Source organism: Penaeus japonicus, unplaced genomic scaffold, assembly GCF_977035675.1.
Source record: "Penaeus japonicus unplaced genomic scaffold, GWHDUDI00000001_assembly GWHDUDI00000018, whole genome shotgun sequence".
NCBI lineage: Eukaryota > Metazoa > Arthropoda > Malacostraca > Decapoda > Penaeidae > Penaeus > Penaeus japonicus.
Window position 1 is genome coordinate 18,721,133 of NW_028234420.1, and position 10,000 is coordinate 18,731,132.

The following is a 10,000-nucleotide window of genomic DNA, read 5'->3' on the forward strand; positions in this document are numbered from 1 at the left end:
TAAAATAATTAAAGAAAAAGGAAATGTTCCTACCCAAATTTATCTAAGGCCCCCCTCCCCACCATCCTTATGCCAAACAGAGAGATAAATAAAATGAATAGATAAAGAAAAAAAAAACCTCTCCTCGAATTTATCTAAGTCCCCCCCCATCTTTATTCCAAATAGAGAGATGAATAAGATAAATGAATAAAGAAAAAAAAACACCTCTCCCCGAATTTATCTAAGTCCCCCCCCCTTATTTTTTCCTCAGGCGGGAGGTACGTGCCACGTGCCGTGCTGGTGGACCTCGAACCGGGCACGATGGAGGCCGTGCGCTCGGGCCCCGTCGGCAAGATCTTCCGTCCCGACAACTTCGTCTTCGGCCAAAGCGGCGCCGGTGAGTGAGTGGGTGGGAGTGAGGTAGGGGGTGGTGGGTGGTAGGGAGGTAGGGTGGTAGGGTGGTAAGGAGTGGGCGGTGGGCGGTGGGAGGTGGTAGGTGGTAGGTGGTAGGGTGGTAGGGAGGTAGGGAGGTAGGGGGTGGTAGGGTGGTGGGTGGTAAGGAGTGGGCGGTGGGCGGTGGTAGGGAGGTAGGGGGTGGTAGGGTGGGGGGAGGTAGGGAGGTAGGGGGTGGTGGGAGGGTGGGAGGGTGTTAGGGGGTGGTGGGTGGTAGGGTGGTGGGCGGTGGGGGGTGGTAGGGTGGTAGTGGGTGGTGGGTGGTAAGGAGGTAGGGGGTGGTGGGTGGTAGGGTGGTAGGGGGTGGGCAGTGGGTGGTAAGGGGTGAGCGGTGGGCGGTGGGAGGTGGTAGGTTGGTAGGGTGGTAGGGGGTGGTGGGTGGTAGGGAGGTAGGGGGTGATGGGTGGTGGGAGGGTGTTAGGGGGTGGTGGGCGGTGGGGGGTGGTAGGGAGGTAGTGGGTAGTGGGTGGTGGTAGGGTAGGGTGGTGGGTGGTAGGGAGGTAAGGGGTGGTAGGGTGGTAGGGGGTGGTGGGATTTGGGAGGTAGGGGGTGGGTGGTAGGGAGGTAGGGTGGTGGGTGGTGGTGGATGGTGGGTGGTAGGGTGGTGGGCGGTGGGCGGTGAGGGAAAGGTGGGGATTTGATTAAGATAGAAATAAAGGATGATGTGAATGAAAATAATGGTTATATATTTCTTAGTTTTGATTCGTTTTCTTTTTGTTTGTAATTTTAATTTGATTTTCATGTAATTATTTTTTTGGTCGAATTCTGTAATAGTCTGACAACTTTTTAAGGATCATTATCAACCTAATATCATTGCCATTTTATTTAAAGAAAAATAATTCAAATATCATTTCAAAATGAAAAATGAATAATCGTTTTCTTTCTTCCGCCTCCCCCTCCCCCCCCCATTTCCCTCCCCGCTCCACTCATTTCTCTCCCCACTTCCATCCCTCCTCCATCCATCTCCCTCCCCCCTCCCCCTCTCCCCAACCTTCCTCCACCCATTTCCCCTCCTCTCCTCCCCCTTCCCCCCAACCCTCCTCCACCCATCTCCCTCCCCTCCTCCACCCATTTCCCCTAACCCTCCTCAACCCATCCCCCTCCACCCATCTCACTCCCCCCTCCCCCCAACCCTCCTCCACCCATCTCCCTCCCCTCCTCCAGGCAACAACTGGGCCAAGGGTCACTACACGGAGGGCGCCGAGCTGGTCGACTCTGTCATGGACGTCATGCGCAAGGAGGCCGAGAACTGCGACTGCCTGCAGGGCTTCCAGCTGACCCACTCCCTCGGGGGGGGCACGGGCTCGGGCATGGGCACGCTCCTCATCTCCAAGATCAGGGAGGAATACCCCGACAGGATCATGAACACGTTCTCGGTCATACCCAGTCCCAAGGTGGGTGTTGGGTGCTGGGGGGTTGGTGGGTGGGCGAGGGTGGGTCTGGGTGGGCGAGGGTGGGTCTGGGTGGGCGAGGGTGGGTCTGGGTGGGCGAGGGTGGGTGAGGGAAGGGTGAGGGTGGTGGTATTTGGGGAAAGGGAGAGGGAAAGGGTGGGGATGAATGGAGGGTGAAAAAGTGAAAGGGGTAGATATATATACGTGTGTGTGTATGTCTTCCCCTTTTTTTCTCTTTTCCCCTCTCTTTGTCCCCATATACAGAGACAGAGAGAGAGAGATAGAGAGAAAGAGAGAGAGAGACAAAGAGAGAGAAAGAGAGAAAGAGAGAGAGAGACAAAGAGAGAGAAAGAGAGAAAGAGAGAGAAAAAGAGAGAGAGAAAGAGAAAGAAAGAAAGAGAGAGAAGAGAAGTTTAAAAAAATAAATAAATAAAGCAAGAAAGAACAACGTACAACCTCCATTTCGAAACACATCCCCCCATCTCATTCACCCTCCACACCTAATACCCTTCAACCTGACCTACAACCGAACACACTAATCATTCCCTCCTTCCCTCCACAGGTCTCAGACACAGTCGTCGAGCCATACAACGCCACTCTCTCAGTCCACCAGCTAGTCGAGAACACGGACGAAACTTTCTGTATCGATAATGAAGCTCTGTACGACATCTGCTTCCGAACCCTCAAACTCACCTCTCCGTCGTATGGGGACTTGAATCACCTTGTGTCGGTGAGTGTGTTTTTATTCTTTATTTCGAGTGTTTATTGATGTTTGTTTGGTTTAGATGCGGGTTTAAGGGTGTTGGTGGGTTTAGGGTGTATATGGGATTTGGTTTATGGTTTGATGTTGTTGTTTGGTTGAGGTAGTTTGTCTTTGTTTTGATGGAGATATTCACGGTTTAAGGTTTGCTTTGAGGTGAGACTACCTTTTTTTTAAATTTGTGTGTATCTATTATTCATTTTGCTTTTAGAATTAACATTAACCTCAGTATTATATATTGGTAATAATATAATCTTTGGGATTAACATCAGCGTAAGTATAAGTAATAGTAATATTAAAGTGTGAAACTTAGACTGCTTTTATCATTGCATTGCTGATTATTACTCTCAGTGCTGCATTAATTACATCGCTTTTATCTTTGCATTACTGACATGACATTTACCATTGCAGTTATTAATTTTTCTTCCATAATACTACAATAACTTATTATCACTTCTGCAATTGCATCAAAGATACTGCTTTCCCCACTGCCATTCCTTTCCTTATTCTAATACTCATCGTTGCAGGTAACAATGTCCGGAGTGACCACTTGCCTCAGGTTCCCAGGACAGCTCAATGCGGATCTCAGGAAGTTAGCTGTTAACATGGTACCTTTCCCTCGACTGCATTTCTTCATGCCAGGTTTTGCACCTCTCACCTCAAGAGGGTAAGATATGTGTATTTTTTTTTTCTTCTTCTTTTTTTTAGGGATTAGGGGATTAGGGTAAGATTCGAATCCCTTCATTTTTTCGTAAGGAGAGGGATTGGGGTGGGTAAGATTCTTGGGTGCCTTCTTTCTTTCAGTGAGGGGAATGGGCGAGGGGAGATTCTTATGGCCTTGTGTCACTTGATTTGAGGGGAGCTATTTGATGCGGGTGGGTATGGTGTTAAGTAAGGGTAGAGTCATTGAATAATGTCTTTTTAAGGTTTTACTTTGGTTCTCTTTATACGCTTTGCTGTGTGTTGTGGATGTTTTTTTATGAGTCTTACGTGATTTGTGTCTGTCTGTCGCATGGTCTCCATTTCCCCTTTATTCCTCTTTTTTCCGCCTCCCCTTTTTATTTTTTTTTTCTCTCAAGAAGGAATAACAGTTGCCTATTTCTCAGCCTTTCTTATTTACATACACCACTTTTCTCTCTCAGTTACATACTCCTCCCTCCAACTCCCTCTATTTCTAGATCTTTCACTCACACACCCTAAGCCTGTCTCTCAGTCCAACATACAAACGTCACCTCACCCTCAGTCACTCACAAAGTTTACTTTTCTCTCTCACTCTCACTCACACACACTCACAAACCCCACCTTCCTGGAAATATTTCTTACTCACAAATTCCACATTCCTTTCTCTCGCTCACTCACTAACACCTTCCTCTCTCTCACTCACCCCCCCTCCCCACAACATACACACCGCACTCTATCCCTTCTCCCTAACACTCAACAAACTTCACCTTTCTATCACTCAATTTCACACACTCCATCTCTCTCTCTCTCTCTGCCCGTCCCTCCGTCCCACATCTCACTCTCTCTCCGTCCCTCCCTTCCACATATCTCTCTCTCTCTCTCTTTCCGTCCCTCCCTCCCACATCTCTCTCACTCTTTCTCTCCTTCCCTCCCTCCCTCTCTCACCCACTCTCCCTCCCTCCTTCTCTCCTTCTCTCACTCACTCTTTCTCTCCCTCCCCCACCAGATCCCAGAGCTACCGCGCCCTCACCGTGCCCGAGCTCACCCAACAGATGTTCGACAGCAAGAATATGATGACCGCATGTGACCCTCGACACGGCCGCTACCTCACTGTGGCAGCGATCTTCCGTGGGCGTATGTCCATGAAGGAGGTGGATGAACAAATGCTCTCCGTGCAGAACAAGAATTCCAGGTGAGGTCTTTTGTTCTTGTTGTTCTTTGTTCTTGGTGTTTGAGGTTGGGGGAGGGTCGAGAGGGTGGAGGGGGTATGGGCAAAGTGTTCAGGGTTTCTTAATATTTTTTCTGTTTCGTGTGCTTAGATGTTTTATTTGATTCGTCCTTACCCTTATTTATTCATTATCATAAGCATTCTTTTTTGTTATCATTAGCATTATTACTGCGTTTATACAATATACATTATTACATTATTTTCATTTCATTTTTCTCTCGCAATTTTCCAGTCCCAAAATTCCTAAAATCTTAATTCCATATATATACCATTTACTTCATCTTAATCATTAAGTATTCTTCATCCTCACACTTCCATCTTTATTTATTTATCCTCATCATTTCATCATTCCTTCGCAACTTCCCAATTACTTCATAGAATGGATCCAGAAAACCGTGAAGGTGGCGGTGTATAAGCGTCCCACGCATGATTTTTACCCATGTTATTCATCCCAACCATTATTAGGTTCTCACAGTCATTCTATTATGTCTACTTATTCATCATCATTCTATCATTTCTACATATTCATCATCTTCATCCTTTCCCTTTCCCCAGTTACTTCGTGGAATGGATCCAGAAAACCGTGAAGGTGGCGGTGTATAAGCGTCCATTCATCCTCGTGGAATGGATCCAGAAAACCGTGAAGGTGGCGGTGTATAAGCGTCCCACGCATGATTTTTACCCCTGTTATTCATCCTTCCCATTAGGTTCTATCATTTCTACTTATTCATCATCTTCATCATTTCCCTTTCCCCAGTTACTTCGTGGAATGGATTCCGAATAACGTGAAGGTTGCGGTGTGTGACATTCCGCCAAGGGGACTCAAAATGTCTGCCACGTTCATCGGCAACTCGACCGCGATTCAGGAGATCTTCAAGGCAAGTTGGCGAGGTTGTTTTGAAGAGCAGGGGGGGTAGGAGGGGGCACATGGGGGAGGTAGAGGGAACGGGGGAAAGGGGTGAAAGGGGTAAAGGGGAGAAGGAGGGAGGGAAAGGGGCACATGGGGGAGGTAGAGGGAAGGGGTGAAAGGGGTAAAGGGGAGAAGGAGGGAGGGAGAGGGGGAAGGGGAGAAGGAAGGGAATGGGAAAGGGGGAAGGAGGGAGGGAAGGGGAAGGAAGGAGGGAAGGGAAAGGGGGAAGAGGAGAAGGAGGGAGGGAAAGGGGGAAGGGGAGAAGGAGGGAGGAAAGGGGAAGGGGAGAAGGAGGGAGAGAAGGGGAAGGGGAGAAGGAGGGAGGGAAAGGGGGAAGGGGAGAAGGAGGGAGGGAAGGGGAAGGGGAGAAGGAGGGAGGAAGGGGAAGGGGAGAAGGAGGGAGAAGGGGAGAGAGGGAGAGGGAGTTTAAGGGGAGAGAAGGAGGGAGGAAGGGGAAGGGGAGGAGGAGGAGGGAAGGGAGAAGGGGAGAAGGAGGAGGAAGGAGGGAAGGGAGGAAGGAGGGAGAAGGGGAGAAGGGGAGGAAGGGGAGGGAAGGAAGGAGGAAGGGAGAAGAGGGAGGAAGGGGAAGGGGAGAAGGAGGGAGGAAAGGGGAAGGGGAGAAGGAGGGAGGGAAGGGGAAGGGGAGAAGGAGGGAGGAAAGGGGAAGGGGAGAAGGAGGGAGGAAAGGGGAAGGGGAGAAGGAGGGAGGAAAGGGGAAGGGGAGAAGGAGGGAGGAAAGGGGAAGGGGAGAAGGAGGGAGGAAGGGGGGAAGGGGAGAAGGAGGAGGGAAGGGAAAGGGGGAAGGGGAGAAGGAGGGAGGGAAGGGGAAGAGAAGGAGGGAGGGAAGGGAAAGGGGAGAAGGAGGGAGAGAAGGGGAAGGGGAGAAGGGGGGGGGGGGGGGAGGGGAAGGGGGAAGGAGGGAGGGAAGGGAAAGGGGAGAAGGAGGGAGAGAAGGGGAAGGGGAGAAGGAGGGGGGGAAGGGGAAGGGGGAAGGAGGGAGGGAAGGAAAAGGGGAAGGGGAGAAGGAGGGAGGGAAGGAGAAGGGGAAGGGGAGAAGGAGGGAGGGAAGGGGAGAAGGAGGGAGGGAAGGGGAAGGGGAGAAGGAGGGAGGAAAGGGGAAGGGGAGAAGGAGGGAGGGAAGGGGAAGAGGAGAAGGAGGGAAGGAAGGGGAGAAGGAGGAAGGGAATGGGAAAGGGGGAAGGGGAGAAGGAGGAAGGAAAGGGGAAGGGGAGAAGAAGGGGGGAGGGGGAAGGGGAGGAAAAGGGAGGGAAAGGGGAAGGTGTTGAAAAAGGGCAAAAGGGTGTAAAAAGGGAGAGGAGAAGGAGGGAGGGAAGGGGGAAGAGGGGTAGGGGGTGAAAGAGGAAGGAAGGAGGGAGGGATAAGGGGGAGGTGAAGGAAGGGGGAAGAGGTGATAGGGTGAAAGTGGAAGGTAGGGGAATAGGGGATGGAAAAAAAGTGGTGAATTGGAAGGGAGGAAGGAGTGAAAAGAGGAAGAAGGAAAGAGAGATGGTGGAAGGGAAAGACAGGAGGAGGGAGGGAATGGGAAGAAATTATTGAAAGGGGAGAAGGGGGAAGGGGAAGAAAGGGATGAATAGCTAATAAAAAAAGGGAAAAAAGAACAGAAGGGGAAGAAAATTTTCGAAAATAAAAGGGGACATGTATCCCATTCATTTCCACATCTTTTCCATAACCATCTTTCTTCATCATCCTCTCTCTCCCTCTCCCTCCACAGCGCATTTCCGAGCAGTTCACGGCCATGTTCCGTCGCAAGGCTTTCCTCCACTGGTACACCGGCGAGGGCATGGACGAGATGGAGTTCACGGAGGCCGAGTCTAATATGAACGACTTGGTGTCCGAGTACCAGCAGTACCAGGAAGCTACGGCCGAGGACGAGGACTTCATGGACGAGGAGGAGGCCGAGGAGGAGCTTGTCGAGGAGCAGTAGAGGGTTGAGAGGCAGTCGAGAAAGGGAGAGAGAACGAGAGGGAGAAAGAGGGAAAGAGAGAAGGAGAGAGGAGGGATGAAGAGAGTGTGAGAGATAAGAGAGAGAGTGAGGGGAGGGGGGAGGATGTGGGAGAAGGAGAAAGAGAGGGAAGGGTGAGAAGGCGAGCTGGATGAACAAGGAATAACGGGAGAATATTGAAGGTCCTCGTATAGGTTGCCAGAGAAGGAGAGAGAGAGAGAGAGAGAGAGAATGTGTCAAGGAATGTATGTTGATCATCTGTTTGTTTGCAAGAATTTGCACTGATTTGACTGATGAGCCGCAAGCAAAAGATGCATTCGGAAGATCTTGGTTTTGTTAAGAGAGGCATTTGAGTAAAGGGGGGGGGGGGTTCCCAAGAGCCTTGACAATAATTTCATTTTGCTTAAAAGTCATCGCCATCATGATTGTGAAATGTGGGAACAGTGGAACTCTTCGCATAACAAGTCGTATTGATAATAATGGGGAATAAAGAAGCGGAAATAACAGGACAGAAAGACTGATACTTATTCTAGTCATTACTAATATGCGTCAGGACATATTCCGTAATGAGAACCGAAAGGTCTTCATCACATTATCACCACTATATGATTTATTACGGATCATATCTTATTCCATTGCATAAAATTCAGTTGATAGTATGATCTGATAGAAAAGTAAGACTTATCAGTATCATGAAATCAATTCCTTATTATCTACAAACATATGATTTCTCGATATTATTTGCGTGCTCTTTATACTGTACACTACACATGTGCCTTATATAAGAGTCCATAAAATACATATTAACTAAGATTCTAAAAAAAACAACAACTAAGTTTTGCATTAGTTCCCGAATACCGTATTGTTTGACTATAAAGTTCACAAGTCGTAATATTATAACAGAGTGCAATTGTCATGTCAAATACGCACTCGCTCGATTACAGAATGTTTACATGTATTTCAAATGGCTATTGACACTGTTGGATGTGTGACTGTTGAATAAAGTGTTGTATGCCTTGGTGCTCTTCTGAGTCAAAAGATTGATTTTTTTTTTCTTCTTCTCAACTAGAATTATTTTGTTAATTTGGAATAAAAACACTTGAAGTTTGTGTTGTTTCATTAGAGGGACGAAACTACAAATGTGAGAACCTTTATATAATTTATATTTATATATGTATATATATATAGATATAGATATATATGTATATATACATATTAGATTTATATATTTATACATATATATGTATATATATGTATATATTTATATACATATATATATATATATTTTTTTTTTCCATATAGGCCTGGTCAGACGAGGACACTGAAAATCCTCCTGTAACCAAACGACAGAACTGCCAGCTGAATTTCAGAATTTCTATAATGCAGTTGTATAATACCCAACTGATAATCAAGATGAGAGTGAAGGATTCTCTGTCGGCATACTTTGCATTTTGTTAGCGATTGCATGCGTGCTGCCGTGAACACTCCTGGCTACTCCTTCAGAAGATAAATTAAGAGAAAATATATGAAGGAAAGGAAGGAGGAGAAACCGCACTCCATGTTATGAAAACAGGTGATGGATTTAGGCTGAAGGAACAACATAGCGAAAAGGTCTTCGGCATATTCATGTGTTTACGGTCCTTTCATCTTGTTTTCAACATGTTTTGAAACAGTATCGGTGAGATAGAATGTTAAGCGGCGTTGGATGTTGCTACTAATGGTTTTAGTTCAGTCAACAGAAAAGACTGCTTCCAGTATTTCGAATGAAATGCTCCACCTTTGTCCCATATATTGACAATCCATAAAGCGTATCAACATTCTAGTATTGTTTAAGATAGGGATAGATAGGTCAAGGTCATGTCAGTCGAAGGGATGACAGAGGGCGATTCAGTAACCATGATGAAATATATTCTGGAGATAATAAAGATGAAAATGTGGCGACTGGGTATGACATGGTCCTCATATAGGATACTTTCCAAACGCGGAATAGTCCTGCCTCTTTGTAAAGTCAGAGTATTACAGGCGTTTTTTACGAATATTTGCAGGAAGTAGAATATAATTGTAACAACTAATAGATAGAACCACCAAAGATACCAAACGAAATAGATGACTAGATGAAAAGAGTTAAAAGGTAAGATAAAAAAAAAGTTAAAATCAGGCAGAACTTTAAGAGAAAACCCCGTGAAACCTTTTCAACTTCCATCCGCGGACTCTTAGGCCCGGTTTACACGAGGCGCTTTCCAACGTGCGTTAGCAAACTCGGCGTTAGAAACTACCGCTTACACGAGGCGCTTTCAAACACGGCGTCAACGCGACGCTTGTGTCTGTGCGTGCGTTATATGTGTGTCTGTGCCAAACAATGCAGAGAGAAACAGACATATATATATATAGAAATATATATATATATGTATGTATATATATATATATATATATTATATATCTATTATAAATTATAGTGACCGTTGAAGCGGTGCCAGCGGCCGAGAAAACATCCTCCAGTGGAGTATCCAGGGGTTTGCCATAGAGTAACGGCATTTCTCTCCGATGGTAGCAGTCCAGCCAATTAGAGAGCGCGCTGCTTTCAAAACGCCGCGGTAGCAAGGGACCCGACGTTGACTCGGCGTCAGGCAAAACG

At 47.2% G+C, this 10,000-nt stretch overlaps 1 protein-coding gene across 3 annotated transcripts in view; it reads left to right on the forward strand.

The window, feature by feature from the left end:
- The window catches only part of LOC122259121 (tubulin beta-4B chain), a 43,986-nt gene extending 35,514 nt beyond the window's left edge, over positions 1-8,472 (forward strand). For 2 of the 3 annotated variants that reach the window (XM_043025686.2, XM_043025687.2), the window contains exons 3-9: positions 251-376; positions 1,597-1,826; positions 2,386-2,553; positions 3,111-3,250; positions 4,271-4,456; positions 5,250-5,370; positions 7,135-8,472. In XM_043025686.2, the coding sequence (XP_042881620.1) occupies positions 251-376; positions 1,597-1,826; positions 2,386-2,553; positions 3,111-3,250; positions 4,271-4,456; positions 5,250-5,370; positions 7,135-7,347 (1,184 nt within the window). In that variant the 3' untranslated portion in view covers positions 7,348-8,472. Of the gene's footprint in view, positions 1-250; positions 377-1,596; positions 1,827-2,385; positions 2,554-3,110; positions 3,251-4,270; positions 4,457-5,047; positions 5,082-5,138; positions 5,371-7,134 lie in introns of all 3 variants that reach the window. The other variant, XR_015191842.1, reaches the window with a different exon arrangement.
- The last annotated feature ends 1,528 nt before the right edge of the window (positions 8,473-10,000 follow it).